General features: G+C 42.4%; 1 protein-coding gene across 1 annotated transcript in view; it reads right to left on the bottom strand.

Annotated features, from left to right (window-relative positions):
• Window positions 1-17,543: 17,543 nt before the first annotated feature.
• Window positions 17,544-19,070, bottom strand: part of LOC143290733 (carbohydrate sulfotransferase 9-like) — a 16,487-nt gene continuing 14,960 nt past the window's right edge. Inside the window, exon 3 of the mRNA XM_076600248.1 lies at window positions 17,544-18,687. Within this exon, the coding sequence (XP_076456363.1) occupies window positions 17,544-18,656 (1,113 nt within the window). The 5' untranslated portion in view covers window positions 18,657-18,687. The remainder of the gene's footprint in view (window positions 18,688-19,070) is intronic.

Below are 19,070 nucleotides of genomic sequence, written 5' to 3'. Positions count from 1 at the left end.
ATTAGTACCCAAAAGGGTGGTAGATTTATTGCCGAAGATACGACAGTTTTGGAAGTGTGTGCTTATTTCTGGGTGACAGATGTAGACCACGTGGAGATTTGGTCGAGTAGAAGCACCCGTATCCCCCCCTCCCTCCCCCCTCCTTTTCTCAGTGTCTTTCTTCACCTGCCCTCTCCCTCCCTCTCCCTCTCTCTCTCTTGCTCACTCTCTCACCCCATCCTCCCAGTCTCTCTCTTATCAACCAGACAAAAGTGGAAGAAAAGAGAAAAGAAACGACTGTGTGTCTTGGATGAGGGCCCAGTTCACTGAAGGAAGAAGCGGCTCATTTTGTGACAGCATCAAAACTGTGTTTCGTCAGGGTGATCAGCTTGTATGTTACCTCAACCTGCTCTTCAGTTGTGAGAGAACTAACACAGAATTTGGTAATCCAATGCTGACAGCTAATTTTTTTTTTTTATCTTTCTTCTATTACTACCCAAAAGGGTGGTAGATTTATTGTATTATGTTTTATTTTATTTTTAATCCTGTTACACCCAAACTTGGTGGAAAATTTTCGTCAGTTGATTTTTTATTTCAATTAAAAACAATGTTCTTTTTGAACATGGTTAATTTTCATCAAGGCGAGCTGTTTGTGCAAAGTCACTCACTCGGCCTGGGAATTTTTATTTTATTTTATTTTTTTTGCTCTGAAGTAACCTTTTTCACTGAATCATTTTATAACCCCCCCCCCTCCTCCCCACATCCTTTAAAAAGAAAAGAAAAAGAAAAAAAAGGTCTTGGTGATGATTTTTGACATAGGATATATGACCTACATCTTTTATCTATTCTTACACAGTGACTGAAATATTTTCCTGATTGCTCTGACATATTTTCCCGATCATTCTGGAATGTTTGTGGATCTGAAATCGAGTATCATCCTTTCGATATTTGCCATGCAGTGTTCACATATTACATTCCAGCCAAGGAAAAAAAAAGAAAAAAGAAAGATAATAAACAGGAAAGGAACCACTTGAAAATACTCAAAACTGTACTCAGTTGCCATCGAAAAACTTGCACGGAAGTCCATCAATAATTGTGTCCCTTCCTGAATTTTTTTTAAATATTTTTTTTAATGCATGGTTGAAAGGTCAGCAAAAGCGGTTTGATCAGCTTGGATGAGAAGAGAAAATACGTGCAGCTTGTCCTAAGCAAGTGGTCAAGCGTGGGTTGGAAAGGGTTAAAGAGGCCAGGGGAATTGTTGCGTGTTGCCTCCCCCCCCCCCCTCCCAAGCCCCACCTGCTTCAGGCTGGTACCGGAGAAAAGAAGTTGGTTGGTGATTGTCGTGTTGATGTGTCCGTCTGCAGAGAGGCATTGACAGGGAGTCGTTCCTTACCTGTTTATGTCCCAGTTGAACGGGCTGTCTGACAGTTGGGGGGTGGGTATTGTTATTGACAGTATACTTACATACCACCTATCTTTGGTCCGATACTGAATTGTAAGAACTTTTACAAATAGTCGTTTTGCACAAGAGGCTTCCTGTGTTGGGTGGAGCTGACTGAGGGTTGCCTTTAGGCGCTTATCATTCATTTCCTTCGTAATTAAGTCAGGCTTTTAATCATGTGCGTATGCACGTGCACACGCGCGCACGCGCACACACACACACACACACGCATATATATTCTCTTGGTGAAGCAGCCTGTTCGTACCTATGTCGGTCATTACCCCAGGGTAATATCTGGCAAGCCCATATTAATCCTGGGGTCAATGTAGACCAGCCTAGAATGACCCCTGGGGGTAAACTACAGCTCTTCAAAACTGCCCCACCACCTCCCCTCCCGACACCTCCCTCCACCCCAGTTGGATTTTACTGTCTCCCCTTGGTAATGGATATAGGGTTCGTTATAGGCTGGCTTGAAAGGATCCCCAGGGGTAATTTTCCTGGTCAGAATCAGTGCAGTCAGAGTAGAACTTCCCCGTGTTTGCTTCCGTTAAGTTGTTTGTGGAGAAGGGGGTTGGTTGTCCGCAAAGGATAGCCTAGAACACACCCTCCTTCCTCTTTCAGTAGGTTCATATTAGCAACTCTGTGTGTGTGTGTGTGTGTGTGTGTGTGTGTGTGTGTAGGGGTGGGGGTTGGGGGTGAGGGCAATCTTGACTGGCCACAAATGACCCTGGGCGAGCATTCTGGTCTGGTCCAGAATGACCTGGGGGGGGGGGGGGGTACCCAGCAGGGTAGTAGTTTGAGGCTGCTACACGGGGAACAAAGTGAAAATCATAAATATTTGCTGTGACTGTAACTCTGAACATATCTTGTTAGTGATTATCAGCAGTGAGTGTTAATGACACGGGTATTGCTCTAACAGGAAGGGAACACAGAGCTTCCCTTAGGGAAGAAATATCCTTGGTGGTAAATTTGCCGGACCATTTGTTCTGTGGTGTTGTTTGGTTTAAGGGCACACAACCCTGTTTGATGTTGGAGGAGGAGGAGGAGGAGTGATATTGTTTGAGCAAGTTGATCATCATGGTGTGGAAAGCTTATTTGCTGTTGACAAAATTCAGTAATGAAGATCCAAAAGGAAAAAAAACAAACAAAAAAACAAAACATACTCGCCTCTTTTCGAGAGTGGGTTTTTTTTTTTGCAACTCGGTCGCTCTTTCCCTACCTTCTCTCACCGATATCCCCCTTGCTCCTCCCCAAATCCCCCGTTCATGGACCAGTTTGGTTTTTGTCAGCTCTGATGGTTTTATCGTGATTGTGTTGTGCTCTTATACATCACCGAGTGCTTTCAAGTTGTTATGGAAAGCATCACATGATTGAAAGTTTTCCTTGTCATTGTCGGTTTTTTTTTGTTTGTTTTTTTTTCTTCTTTTTCCACCATCAATCCTCTGACTCTTTCATAGTGGTGGTTGTCACTGGCTGACATTGCTGAAGTTGTCCTTTGATGGAGCTATGCCCAACACTCAGCTTATATCACAGATTGACGTAAGTTTACATTTGGGCCAACAGCAAAGTGAGCTGTAACAGTATTATCAATGGTTTCTCCAGTCAATGGGAAACCATTTACAGCTTAGTCTTTTTGTGAAGGACTATGACTCTCAAACTAGGAGGCAAAATTGCACTGGCTCTTAGTGCTGCAGCCTTGTGGGCTCGTTGGCCTTTGGGAACCATCCCAGCGCCGACTGCCCTAAAACCCTCTTGGCCGAGAGAGTGGGGATGTACTTGGGCATGACACTCTCCACTTTTATCAAATTCTAGCCCAAATAGTCAGAACAGCAGTTGCCTCCTCTGCTGTTCTGGTGGTCATATTCGGACACGACTGACTATCATATATATATATATATATATATATACCTGCACATCGTCATCACTTATCAGGACGTTTCACGGCACCAGGAATTAGTCATGCTTGTCTTGGGGGAAGTGGGGTGGGAAGGATAACCATCTCTGGTTGCTGTGCGTCTTTTTTTTTTTTCCCCCTTTCAGTCCATCAGTCTCAAAATGTTGTCCACCCGGTGTGATTTGGCGAACGATGGATGTTTGACAGTTAGAAAAGCAGCATAGAGAGATGTCTAGTCAATGGTTTAAAGCATGAACGCGAGCAACCCCTCAGATGACCAAGTAGTGTCTTTGTTTAAAAGGTAGGGGCTGGCAGACCTCTCTCCCTCTGTTGTGTCCCATGCTGTCTCCCTCTCCCTTCCACCCACACCCTTTCTCTGTCCCCCTCCCCATCGTTTTCATGCTGTCTCCCTCTCCCTTCCACACACACCCTGTCTCTGTCTCCCTGCCCCCCCTCCCCCCGTCATTTTCATGCTGTCTCCCTCTCCCTTCCACACACACCCTGTCTCTGTCTCTCTGTCCCCCTCCCCGTCTTTTTCATGCTGTCTCCCTCTCCCTTCCACCCACACCCTGTCTCTGTCTCTCTGTCCCCCTCCCCATCGTTTTCATGCTGTCTCCCTCTCCCTTCCACACACACCCTGTCTCCCTCTCCCTTCCACACACACCCTCTCTCTGTCCCCCTCCCTATCATTTTCATGCTGTCTCCCTCTCCCTTCCACCCACACCCTTTCTCTGTCCCCCTCCCCATCGTTTTCATGCTGTCTCCCTCTCCCTTCCACACACACCCTGTCTCTGTCTCTCTGTCCCCCTCCCCGTCGTATTAATTCACGACTCTCAACACTTCATGAAGGAAGGCGTCAGCTTTAGAAGTTGTAATCCAGGTTCCTGATTCATTTGCTTGTACAGTTATAGCTGGTGCAGGAGTTAGTTTATCATCTGCTGTCATCTATATATATATATATATATATATGTTATATGTGTGGGTGTGTGTGTGGAAATGTGGACAAGCACATGTTGATATCTCCACTTGTGGGGACAGTGATTAGAGAGAGCCTGGTGAATGCTGTGAGTATACTAGATATAAAGTGCCATATTTTTCAGGCAATAAAGCTCTGGAGTTACATGCAGAGTTAATCTGGTACCTGAAGTACATTGCAGTATAGCAGAACAATTGGACATCACATCCAAACCCAGCCACATGATGGACTGAAAAAAAAGAAATGGAGGGAACACGCTGGAACAGGGTGAAAGGAAAGTGTAATTCTCAGTTTGTAGTATCGTTGAAAAACTACCCGGACTACACACTCAACACCCAGTCTGTCGCTGAATATCTGTCGAAATGTTGATTCTTGCTTCAACACCACAAACATGCTGAGAAGATATAAAGCAGTTTGGCTGTGTAGAATGCTTTTTTTTTTATTGATTAAAAAAAAATTTTTTTTTTACGCCCAGAGTTTCATCAGCTCAAGATGTGAAAAACATGCTCAGTCTTTTATCATTTCCCTTGTTCAAACCATTGATCTGTTCATTCTCAGCTCAGAGCAGCTGGTCTGTATTGCTCACGATAACCCTTGAGCTACAATCACACAGCGTTTAGACATGGGCATTGCGATCATTTGTGGAAGCATGCAGGATGATCATTGTTTTGAGTAGTGTTGATGCACACTGACCTGATCTTTGACATATGTATGGATTGCACATGTACAGATAGTTGTCAGAAGTGATTTGAGCAGAAATAGGATGATAAGGTTTACCAGTCATATATAAAGATAAAATATATATCACATTGTAGACAAAATTACAGGAAATTATTTTGATATTCTTACATGAGAAAATCAGACACCATGAGGTATTCATGTATAAATGTGAAATCAATATTTCCCCCCCCTCAGTTTCTAAGCCCTATTAGAATGTCAGAAGAATCAAAGTATTAGGAGTTAAATGAGAACATTCTGAAAATGTAAAAAAAAAAAAAAAGGTTTGTGGAAAGATAATGTGGAAAAGGATATTTTAAAGTTTGACAGTGATCTTGTTATCAGAAATAAATGCTTCGCTTTGTGTGATTCAAACGATGGCTCTGTGATGTGTGTCTGTTTTGCTGTCATGTTTCGTCATGAAGGTTTAGATTTGTATTTAGTAATAACCTTTTCTCCAGCAAAGACCATTAAAGGAAACCGTGATAAAACCGGTTTCTTTTCTTCATTTGTTGTGGAGCCTCACCCCCCCCCCCCCCCCCCCGAAATGTTAGTTTTTCTTTGTGATATGAAAGCTGTGGAGGCTGATGGATTGCTGTTCTCAGCAGTACCTGTTAGTTCCCTGTGTTGGAGTTGTGGGGAAGCTGGGAGCCTGTGTCTTGCAGTAAGAGCTGGAGGCACACAGCTCGGGTCAGCTTTTTCTGTTACTTTGATTCGATACATATACAGGTGTCATTGATCACATACAGGTTTCCTCGTTAATGCCCTTCAAAACGGGTTTATTGGTTCTTTTCTGATCAAATAAGATGTCAGTAGGTGTGAGGAAGCATTTTCAAACTGTGATAAACAGACCAGCAGGTTTGGAAATATGAGAAACAAACCAGTGTACATTATTATGCTTCAAATCTGTGGCTGAATCGTATTTCTTGAATGACTTTGCGCTTATAAAGCATAGATTTTGCATTTCTAAGGAAAGATCATCTGCCCCAAATTGAGATTATGTTCAAATGACATAAACAAATGTCCTTTCATAATCAGTCAGTGTATACAAATATCTGTTAGGAATCTGGTGAGTCATCTATTGAGGTTTCCAAAGACATGTGTATCACTGGTATTTATGTGTGTTTATCTGTCTTTTTGTCTGGCTCAAAGTGATCATTAAGAAAAGCAATATCAGAACTTTTCCTTCAAAGAAAAGTTCTGTATGTGTATGTTTAAAAAAAAAAAAATTAACCATGTAATTGTAATTTCTGTGTTGGTACCAGTTTGTTGAAACGCCATTCTGGGGTGGTTTTTACTCAACTGCAATTATCCCCATCCAAAAACCATTTTAAAAAGTGATGCATGTTATTTGTTACACTGATGCTTTCCCTCTTATAGTGAGGTATGTACAGATGTATCAATATGTTGTTTTTTTTTATTTTTTTTTAAACCTGAATGGGTTGATACGTTGTCTTTAGCTTGCTTTTGGAAACAAAGTGGATCTGTGTGTAAACCCTGCATGAAAACAAAATGTCAGTTTTCACAATACAAAGACCAAAATGTCATTTTTCACAATACATAGATAAGTATGTGCTGATGCATATGAGCACATGATCACTCGGACACACATAAACACACACGCACACACACACACACACACACACACACACACACACACACTGCCATCATCATGACTAATTTTTTTTGTTTATTTGGATATCACTAAGCTGTACTGACTGCTTGATTGCGTGCACACACACATTTCCAACCCAATACAACCACATGGATAAAAGCAGTCGTGATGAAGGCTTATTTCGAATAGGACTGAAGGTGCCAGCCCATAGAGGACTTACAAATGTGCCTGCAGCAGTTCATGCTGACCTTGGATCTTACACATCTATATATATATATGGACGTGGAAACGTTTGGTCAGTTTCGCCGCGTCTTGCCTTGTGTAGCAAGGACTGCATGCAGTGTGTTTGAAGAGTGTTTTTGATGATGGACTGTTGAAGAACTGAGGCCATAGTCTGGCCTGATTCCTTCCTGTTACTTCTAATCTCGACTGAAATGATGTTTGCCATTGTTTTGTCATCATGAAAGTGTCTGGATGATGTTTTTTTGTTGTTTTTTTTTTTTGTCTTATATGCTTGCCATTGTTTATTTGCCAAGACTTTTTTCTTTTTTTTTACCATTCATTATTGGTTTGAAAAACAGTTTGCAAATTAACAATGTATCACAATAAAAATACAGGATTATGTTTCCTGACTTAAAAAAAGCAAAAAAAAACAACAGCAACAGAAAACAAACAAAACAAACAAAAACAAAAAAACAGAAGAGAATTTCCTGCAGTCTGTTCTATAACTAACAGGTGAGTGTTGTTGCTGTTTTTTTGTTTGTTTATGTTTTCTTCTTCTTTTCTTTTTAACGCATGACAGAAAAATTAGTTTGTCATGTCTTTATGTATTTTTCATTTTAATTTGGTAAACAAAGACCCAATACACACCTTCTCTCTCAAACACGCACAGACTTGCACACACACACACACACACACACACGAAATATAAATAAAACATGTAATCAAGTGGTTTGTTTATGCTCTTGCTTTTTATGCCATCATGCGAATGTGTCTCAGCCAGTAACTGGTCTCTCGTCGGTAACTTACAATCTCAGCATAACATCTCCACACATTCAACTACTTAGAAGTGAGAGGTTTTTTTGTTTGTTTTTTTCCCCCCGAGTCACTGTGTGTGTGTGTGTGTGTGTGTGTGTGTGTTTTGTGACATTATCAGGTTTTGTGTCGCAGTAATGAATTTGTATAATGTTCAGTGCAACATGTTGTTTTCTTATACAACCTTTGTGTTCTTACTTGGCTTTACTTCCAGGTTCATGCAATTTTGTCACCGGTTTCGAAAGAAAAAAAACAAACCCAAAAAACCTGCATGATGTGTATATCTTTACGTTTGTTTCCTGTATATATGAGCATCTCACAGTGCTTTTTTTGGATATATTATTGTGGCATCATAAATTATATAACAGTTGAAGTAAGTTTGATTTAAGATGGTTATGTTTTGGAGTGTGGACAATTTCTACAATGGAGTCCAAGGAGGGGGTGGGGGGGGGGGGGTGTGGGGGGGGGGGGGGAATCACAATGACCTGACAAGGATCCGCTGGTTGCTGTCATTTCTTACCGAACTGTTTGTATTTGAACTTTTTTTTTTTTTCTCTATTTTTTTGGCCAAAAAGTTGCCTCTGTTGTCTTGGAATGGCTGGCCAATAGGTGTCTGATGTTTAGCTACATTTGTTGGTGCTGAAGCCTTTTACAGCAGTTGGAGGAGTGGAGTGGTGTACAAATGGTGACGATCACACTGAGCTACACAGACCATCTTGTCTCTTCCCAGGACACTGTCCTCCTTTTCCCTTGAATTCCCCGACACCTGTCAGCACCCCCTCCTACCCCACTCACCCTCACCCTTTCTCTACATTCCTCAACGCTACACACTCTGAACCCATTGACCACCACCCACCCACCCACCCACCACAGACACACACACACACACACACACACACACAGTGTCGCAGTTGTTTCAGCCGTTCGAGTGCTTAAACTGTACAAGTGTGAATTGAAATGTATTGTTTTAAGTGTACAAGTATGTGCACAAGTATGAATTGAAATGTATTGTTTTAAGTGTACAAGTATGTGCACAAGTATGAATTGAAATGTATTGTTTTAAGTGTACAAGTATGTGCACAAGTATCAAATTGAAATGCATTGTTTTAAGTGTACAAGTATGAATTGAAATGTTTTGTTGTCAGTTCACAAGGACCAGTCTTGTTGTTTTGTTAAGGACCAAATCTCTCAGTTTTCATTCAGGTGTAATGTATCACTGATTGAAAGAGAGGTGGACGGGCGCAATAGCCGAGTGGTTCAAGCGTTGGGACTTTCAGTCTGAGAGTCCCGGGTTCGAATCTCGGTAACGGCGCCTGGTGGGTAAAGGGTGGAGATTTTTCCGATGTCTCAGGTCAAGATATATGCAGATCTGCTAGTGCCTGAACCCCTTTCGTGTGTATACAGAAGACCCCAAACAGGCACGCTAAAGATCCTGTAATGTATGTCAGCGTTCGGTGGGTTATGGAAACAAGAACATACCCAACATGCACACCACCAAAACCGGAGTATGGCTGCCTGCATGGCGGGGTAAAAACGGTCCAACTCCACTCGTGTACACACGAGTGAACGTGGTAGTTGCAGCCCACGAACGAAGAAAGAAAGGTGGAGGAAAAGAAGTGATGTTTCACAACGTATGAACTCTAATTTTCTTTCAGTTGCACATTTTGCGTCTGTGATAATTTATCTGACATCACATTTGCCGGAACAGAAGAATGGAAGAATCACAGCTGTATATATTTTAAAAAGTTTTTGGTACAGTCATTGGTGATAAACAAAATATAAGAACTTATGCATTTTATTTCACCACTTCTTCCGGAAGAAAAAGAAAAGGGAAGGTTTTTACCATAAGAAAAAAAACCCAAACAAAAACCAAACAAAAAAACAACTGTTTCACAACTATAACCTTGTTAGTAAAAACAAACAACCCCCCCCCAAAAAAAAAACCACACACCATCAACCCCCCCCAAAAAAACCCAAACAAACAAACAAAAACAAAACAACCCAGCAAAAACCCATGCTCCTTGACTCGGATGCCCCTGCCTGATACTAGAGGGCTCTTTCAGTACGGAGTACCAGTAAAACAATGTCCAACATGGACATTCTGTGCTGGAAAGTTCCCTCTTCTTTGGTCGTCGTCTTTGTTTCTGCCTGGAATTTCTGTCTCTTCTTTCTTTGTTTTATGCTTTGCTGCTTTTGCGTTGTTTGTTTTTTTAAATTAAAATTTTTTTGAATTAAAAAAAAAATCTTTTCGAAAGCTTTGTTTCTTTGTTCATTTCTTTGTGTGTGGATAATTGGACATTCTTACTATGTTGTAATCGTTTTTTTTGTGTTTGCATAGGACATGTTGACAGTGTTTGCTTTCATATATCTGTTGTTATGTATGATTTTGTGAATTATATACACAGGTATATTTGTGTTCAGGTTATTATTATTATTATTTTTTTTTTTAATTCTCTGGCGAAGAATGGACAGAATGTTCAACATCAGAGACATGTTGTAGGTTGATGTGATTGAACATGTCTCTGTTTGTGCCAGATTTTCCTTTTCCTTTATTTATTAATTAATTAATTAATTAATTATTATTATTATTATTATTATTATTATCATTTTTTCAGATTCTGTGGGATCAATGTAAGGGAGGGTTTGCAGTCCCAATTTCGTCAGATTTTCGTGGAGATTCCCCGGTTTTTTATTTTTATTTATTTATTTATTTTTTTTAAATCGAGAACCGCGTGTGCATGCGCGTCTCCATTTCCTGTGTTTTCTTGGTCACTGAAAGGCTAACATTTCACCGTGGAAATTGCTGTCCTGACGAAAGGATTTGGAACAAATTTCGTCGACTATTTTTTTGCAAGATAAATTTAGTATTGAAATTACTCCCATCATTTGCTTTAATCTTCTGTGTTTACTTGGAGCGTGTTTCGTTGTCACATCTCAGCCATTCCGTGTTGGAACTGACCCATTTATCAACTCTGCCGAAAAGTTGTCCGAGCAAAGGCAGTGGAAACGATAGTTATGGTGGCGGGGCTGCCCATGACATCATTTGACCTATTTCTTGCTCTGCAAGCGGCGAAAGGGCCCCCTCGAAAACGGGCCAGCAAACCCTCCCTGTTGAAACCTTTTCAGCCCCTGATATGGCCTGGTGTTGTCTACTGGTCAGTAAGAAAAAAAAAAGGAAATCTGTGTGCAGCAGCCGTCACTGACGTCACTCCATGTCATCCTAACTCTCAGTTTGAATCTCTCAAGGTATCCCTGCGTTTGGACAAATGCTTACACGTCACAGCACACCTGCTGGGCAGATGCCTGACCAGCAGCGTAACCCAACGCGCTCAGTCAGGCCTTGAGTGCATGCTTATATATATATATATATATATATATATATATATATATATATATATACTTGTGTACCCATCAGAGTGGATTTCTTTTACAAAATATTGCCAGAGGACAACACTCTCGTTGCCATGGGTTCTTTTTCAGTGCGCCAAGTGCGTGCTGCACCCGGAGCCCCGGTTTATTGTCTGCTCTGAATGATAAAGCACTCAGTTTGATTTTCCGGTCAAAACTTTGGAGAAAGGGCAAGAGCTGGTTTCGAACCCACACCCTCACGACTCCCAACATCAGCAGCTGAGCGTCTTAACCATTCTACCACCTTCTTCCATCATCTTAGCTAGCTCCAGCCAAGCATTAGTGAGCGACAGTCACAAAGTAGTGAGAAAATTGTGTTTTGGTGTGGGACTTAGGAGGGCGACATTCACAAAGTAGTGAGAAAATTGAGTTTTGGTGTGGGACTTAGGAGAGTGATAGTCACAAAGTAGTGAGAAAATTGTGTTTTGGTGTGGGACTTGGGAGAGTGATAGTCACAAAGTAGTGATAAAATTGTGTTTTGGTGTGGGACTTAGGAGAGTGATAGTCACAAAGTAGTGATAAAATTGTGTTTTGGTGTGGGACTTAGGAGAGTGATAGTCACAAAGTAGTGAGAAAATTGTGTTTTGGTGTGGGACTTAGGAGAGTGATAGTCACAAAGTAGTGATAAAATTGTGTTTTGGTGTGGGACTTAGGAGAGTGATAGTCACAAAGTAGTGATAAAATTGTGTTTTGGTGTGGGACTTAGGAGAGTGATAGTCACAAAGTAGTGAGAAAATTGAGTTTTGGTGTGGGACTTAGGAGAGTGATAGTCACAAAGTAGTGAGAAAATTGTGTTTTGGTGTGGGACTTAGGAGAGTGACGGTCACAAAGTAGTGAGAAAATTGAGTTTTGGTGTGGGACTTAGGAGAGTGATAGTCACAAAGTAGTGAGAAAATTGTGTTTTGGTGTGGGACTTAGGAGAGTGACAGTCACAAAGTTGTGAGAAAATTGTGTTTTGGTGTGGGACTTAGGAGAGTGATAGTCACAAAGTAGTGATAAAATTGTGTTTTGGTGTGGGACTTAGGAGAGTGATAGTCACAAAGTAGTGATAAAATTGTGTTTTGGTGTGGGACTTAGGAGAGTGACAGTCACAAAGTAGTGAGAAAATTGAGTTTTGGTGTGGGACTTAGGAGAGTGACAGTCACAAAGTAGTGAGAAAATTGAGTTTTGGTGTGGGACTTGGGAGAGTGATATTCACAAGAGAGAAAATTCATGTGGTACTTTGGAGTTCAGAGAGTAGCAGTCACAAAGTGATGAGAAAATCAAGGGTGACATGTGGAACAAACAGGTGGACTGAAAGACAGGCAAGACCCTGCAAAGGAAAGCAACACACACACACACACACACACACAAAACCGAACTCGGTTGACTGCTTGACTTTTTTTTTGGTCATTGTTACAGTTGGGGCCCATGAGTTACAAACGCCGTATAGAAATTGCTCACAAGTTGTTTCACTTTATATGTAAATCATATGTTGTGGATGATATTGTCAGTTTTGTGTCTGCTGCTGAAAGCGCTGTGCCTTTGGTTTTAATGCTACATTACATTCTTTTTTTGTTTTAATGATTATGTTTGGGTTGATATTTTTGATGCTTAGTTTGCTCAAGACAAAAAGTGTTCTTTCTGACTTCCAAAGACATATTAAAAAAAAAAAATTTTTTTTGTTGTTGTTTGATGTATCATCTTTGATTTTCATATAATTTGATGGGCATTTTTATTCACCAAGTTCGCTTCACGAATCTTCCATAAGAAACTTGCCATGGTACAACCCACAGTAAGTTGTTGTTCATGTGTGCAGGTCTGTGCAAGAACCTGTTTTTTAGTTCCTATGTGTGCGAGTGTGTATGAGCTACATTTTAATAAACGAATTTTCTTTTGAAATTTGTCTGTGGACACCAAAATCAAATTTGAAGTCATAAAAAATGAATTTGTCCCCTCCACACACACATTCCAGTTAGAATGACAAGGTGTCACCACAATGAAGTAGTGAATATGTCGACAGTCTTTTTATCTGTAAACTTTGTTGATGTTTTTTTTTTTGCCACAAAATTTTTAGTACTTTTACAGATTGACACATTGATAACTAGCAGTCATTATCAGCAATGATTAATTGCAGCCATTATTGAAAAATGTTCATGAACCTTTTTGATTCTCTCCCCCCCCCCCCACCCCCCCGCCCCATTCCATTGTCTTGGTTTGGTTTTCTGTTTTTATTTTATTTTATTTATTTTATTTTATTTTTAGGAATGATTTTTTTCTCTTTCGGAAATTTTTGTGACTGCTACGTTTTTGCGTTTATTCCCAAAATACTTAGAAATAGTTGTGCTCATTTTTGCTTAAAGATGCCATCACAAATCTTGAACTGAAAGAAGGGTTAACTTGCAGAAATTAAAAGTTCATCTTTCTGTGAATCTTGAGCACACTGGGCCTCGCTCGCCAAACGTCGGGTTGTTCACGCTACTCCATTGCAATGCGACACTGCATTCCCTGCACGCTTTCTCCTACCCTTTCTCCTACTGAGAAAGAAGTGAGCTCAAAATGCAGTGTTGTCAGAGCTCTCGCGAAACCCGTCCGTCCTCGACGGTGGTCGGAAGTCAAGTCCTACCTGTAAACTTTGTTGATGTTTTTTTTTTTTTTGCCACAAAATTTTTAGTACTTTTTACAGATTGACACATTGATAACTAGCAGTCATTATCAGCAATGATTAATTGCAGCCATTATTGAAAAATGTTCTTGAACCCTTTTGATCCCCCCCCCCCATACCCCATTCCATTGTCTGTGTTTTACCTTGTGTGCAAACATACACGCTTTATTTTATTTATTTTATTATTATTTTTTTTATTCATGAAATTGATTGATTTGTTTATGCATGCTACATACTTGTTGTCTGACCCTTTCATTTACCTAGTTCTATAAAAAAATTAAAGTTATTTTAACACTCCTCAGATTGTGTGTAGTTTCATTTTGTGTGTGTGTGTGTGTGTGTGTGTGTGTGTGTGTTATGCATGTACGGTGTGTGTGTGTGTGTGTGCGTGTGTGTGTGTGTGAGAGGCAGACAGATTGTTTAATTACTAATGCTTTTGTGAAGAGTTAGTTAACCTTGGACAATTCCCCTGTCTATGTATTTTTATGCATGTATGGTGTGTGTGTGTGTGTGTGTGTGTGTGTCCATAGATACAGACCGATAGTTGATAAACAACAGGTAGGCACACACAGGTAAGATACCTGACATCTTAACAATGGAATTGATCACAGCGAACACTACTGGCCATTTAGTGGTGCTCACAATTTATGGAGAGCAAAATCAAGTGCTGCCTGTTATTTATCAACTATCAGTCTGTATCTATGGATACACACACACACACACACCATACATGCATAAAAATACATACATAGACTGGGGAAATGTCCAGGCATAGGCCGAAAACGAAATTAGACGTTTTGGGTGCCTCTCCTGAAAGCTTAACAATAATTCACAGTTCCTTCTCTGACACACACACAAAAAAAACCTTTATTTTTTCCCAACCATTTGGTATTTTTCTCTTTTTCTTTTTTTCTCTGAAAACATTTCCCCCCTCTGAGATCAACTGTTCTACTGAAAATAGCGGATCAGCTGAGAGTTCCCCAGTCTGATATAGTGGAATGAATCATTCACACACACACACACACACACACACACACAGAGTCTTAGTTTAAAGGAAGCACACAATACAAAAGCCTTAGACGCAGGTCGTGCCGTGAGAGCCTACCGTATTCATGTTGAAAAGTCGTTTTAAACAATCTAAAATGAAATACAAGTTGATGCATTCAAATGACAATAGAAATGAAAGATACATGTGCAGAAGGCAAATGATTGGTACTAGAACAGAAATGGGCCATGGTCAGTGAACTTTTGCACACCTACAAATGCGTGCGTACTCGCAAGCATGCACCCCTCACCCCTCACACACACACACACACACTGACACACGCGCACACACACACACACATTACACAACGCATGCATCAGTTCGAAATCTCACACAGACACTCGAGGCCCAACCCTCCACCGACACTTACAAAGCAGGAACCATTCTCCACATACATACAATTATAAATCTTTTCACACACACACACACACACACACACACATGATGGCATATATGTGTGACTCACAGGCACAGATAGCATGACTACGTGGTATTACACACATGCATACGCACCCCTTCAGCCCCTCCACAGCATCACACACACATACACACACACACACACACACACATGTAACATCAATCCCACAAACAATGCATTATAAACATGTGTAGCTACATTCGCACGTATCTCCTACAACCCCCACCTACACACGTACAGAGTTTTGCCACGTGACACTTATACTGCTAACAACTTTCCCCGAGACCATGAATATAACCAGCATGCTCTTCACAGTCCTCTCTTGTCGTAAAGAAGACGGAATGGCTGGTTTGGAGTGGATGCCAATATTCATTTGATTGATTGGTGCTGGCTCTTTCTCTGCCTTTTTGGTTTAGACTTATGGCTGCTCCCTCTCTTTATCCTTTGATGGTGCGATGGCATGTGTATCTGGTTTTTGAGACCTGTGCTCTTTCATAACTTTCTCAAGACTTAACAAGTCTTCCCAGATAGATGCGGGCCGCTTGGTGTTCACATTTCCAACACGTCTGTCCACCCCGGGCACTCATTTTCTCGGACACACGGCCAGAGCAGTTTATCCATGGAAGATTTTGCATTTTTGTATTTGTATTTGTATTTGTATTTCTTTTCATCACAACAGATTTCTCTGTGTGAAATTCGGGCTGCTCTCCCCAGGGAGAGCGCGTCGCCATACTACAGCGCCACCCATTTTTTTTGTATTTTTTCCTGTGTGCAGTTTTGTTTGTTTTTCCTATCGAAGTGGCTTTTTCTACAGAATTTTGCCAGGAACAACCCTTTTGTTGCCGTGGGTTCTTTTACGTGCGCTAAGTGCATGCTGCACACGGGACCTCGGTTTATCGTCTCATCCGAATGACTAGCGTCCAGACCACCACTCAAGGTCTAGTGGAGGGGGAGAAAATTTCGGGGGCTGTGCCGTGATTCGAACCAGCGCGCTCAGATTCTCTCGCTTCCTAGGCGGACGCGTTACCTTCTAGGCCATCACTCCACATATCTGCATATTGCACACTGCCTCATGCCACTCTGGACTCCCCATTCCACTTTCAGCTTTTTTTTTTTTAAGGAAGTTCATTGACTGTGTAGAAGTCATGGAGTGTTGATTTGCTACCCACACGTATAAATGCCAGCCAACTGGTATGCATGTGTCATTGCTTCCACTTCTGTTGTCAGGTTGGAGGTTTGACGTTGTCAGCGGCAATCTCTTCCCTGGCTGTTTTTCAGTTCTTCTTCACAGTGTATCCCCAAGAGGGGGGGGGGACACACAAACACACACGCCAAAATCACACCATGTGAAATATTTACTGAAGGACACACACACACACACACATCATACACACACACACACACACACCATCATACACGTTCTCTCTCTCTCTCTCTCTCTCTCTCACACACACACACCATCATACACATACTCTCTCTCTCTCTCTCTCTCTCTCTCTCACACACACCATCATACACATACTCACACACACACACACACACACACACACACACACCATCATACACATACTCTCTCTCTCTCTCTCACACACACACCATCATACACATACTCTCTCTCTCTCTCTCTCTCTCTCTCACACACACACACACACACAACGACACCTATACAAACACAAACCAAAAGCATGCCGTCAGCCATACGAACAATGAAAGTGATTCTTCGCACTGAAACACACCCCAGTCAAACGAATCCCCACCAGCCAGTGGTCACGCCGACAGTTTCTCTGCCAACCTCGGCCACAGTCACAGCTCCAGACGCTCTTCAAACCCAAACATTTTCAAATCAGCAGCGTATCCCCAAGAGGGGAGGACACAAACACACACGCCAAAATCACCATGTGAAATATTTACTGAAGAACACACACACACACACACACACACACACACACACCATCATACACATACTCACACACACACACACACACACACACCATCATACACATACTCACACACACACACACACACACACACAAACACACCATCATACACACACACACACACACACACACACACCATCATACACATACTCTCTCTCTCACACACACACACCATCATACACATACTCTCTCACACATACACACACACACACACACACACACACACCATCATACACATACTCACACACACACACACACACACACACACACACACACACACACACAACGACATATACAAACACAAACCAAAAGCATGCCGTCAGCCATACGAACAATGAAAGTGATTCTTCGCACTGAAACACACACCCCAGTCAAACGAATTCCCCACCAGCCAGTGGTCACGCCGACAGTTTTTCTGCCAACCTCGGCCACAGTCACAGCTCCAGACGCTCTTCAAACCCAAACATTTTAAAATCAGCAGCGTACACTTCTCTCATCCTGTCTTTCAGCTCCTTGCTGACACTCTGGTACGCAGACATGAAAGCGACTCTTCTTTGCTGCTCCAGCTCCTCTGCAAATCCGGCACTTCGGGAGTGCGCTTTCAGCAGAGCATCTTCAAACGCCGCGGCGGTGACAGAGCCTTGAGAGAACCCGACAGGATAGGGAATCCTCCCGCTGATGATGCCTCGAATCTGAAGCACTTGCCACAGTCTTCTTCCAGCAACGTCCATCCCCATGCATTCGCTGATCAGCGGCGCAAACTTGTCAAAGACCTGCTTCACGCCTTCCCTGATGGCGTCTTTGGCGTGCTCCTCTTCCCAGCGCAGTCCTCTCAGTGTGGTGACGTTCAGGTGAAGCAGGCCGGCCAGGTACAGCGTGTCGCTCGTCAGCGTCTCCACGTGACCGATCACGTCATAGTTGGCGTAACAGGGCGCGCATTCTTCGCTGACGGGTCTGACGTGGGTGTCATGCTTGTGAAGGTGGTTGACGGTGAAATGGAGGAACTGGGAGAAAGTCACGCTTTGACCGCATTCCGGAGATGATGAGGATGATGTGTCCCCTGCTTTGGCCGAGCTGCGGTTAGGACGAAGCGCATCAGCAGGAGTTGTCAGCTCACGCATAGCTGGGTAGCCCCACATCTTCCAGTAGTGCGGATTGGGGAACAACAGCTTGTCCACATACGCCGACCACAGACGGTGGAAAGGGCAACGCACAAACAACACCCGCGTCAGTCTCTCCAAAAACTGCCTCTCCTTCGCCCCCGCGCTAACCATCTGACTCAACGGCGCGAACAAGATGTAGTTTCCGGTCCGCTTTCTGCGCATGCGTAAGGCTTTATCGGCAGATATGACGTAAGGGGACACCACCGGGTTGGTGTCTTCGGCAGCGACGAAGAATCTGGTGAGGAAGGTGGAGGCGATTTTGCCGACAGGGCAGTAGAGGAGAGGGCGGTGCTTAAACACTATGCTGTTGGTTCTGAAGATGGCGCTCCCCCCTTCACCCTCCGTGGAGCAGAAGCGGGAGAGGATGTCTCGTCGCTTGCGCATGCGTAACGTGCCGTTTGTCTCTTCTTGCGCTCTGAAAGGGGAAATCACTGTTTAGCAGATGACTTCATTGGTTTTTTGTTTTTTTTTTTTTAATAATCTTTTTCTTTTTTTAAAAATCGGAAATCTCCACATTTCTTTCCTCCTCCACTCCTCTGTGTGACTGACGGAGTGAACGTCCACGCCTTGTTGTGAACACTGCTCATTCTGTCTTCAGGGGAAAAAATTGTGGACCCGGACTCACCCTGCGGACGGCGAACCAACCTACCGACCCATCCAGAAACCAACACCCCCCAAAGAAACCAACCCCCCCCCCAAAAAAAAACAACAACACAACAAACCAACAAAACAAACAAAAAAACACCAAGGAAGCAGGCAACCAATCCCCCCTTCCCCCCCACCCCTCCCCCGCAAAAA

Source organism: Babylonia areolata, chromosome 16 (genome assembly GCF_041734735.1).
Source record: "Babylonia areolata isolate BAREFJ2019XMU chromosome 16, ASM4173473v1, whole genome shotgun sequence".
NCBI classification, from domain to species: Eukaryota; Metazoa; Mollusca; class Gastropoda; order Neogastropoda; family Buccinidae; genus Babylonia; species Babylonia areolata.
The sequence above is the reverse complement of the archived record's forward strand: the minus strand, read 5'-3'. Positions and strand labels throughout refer to the sequence as shown.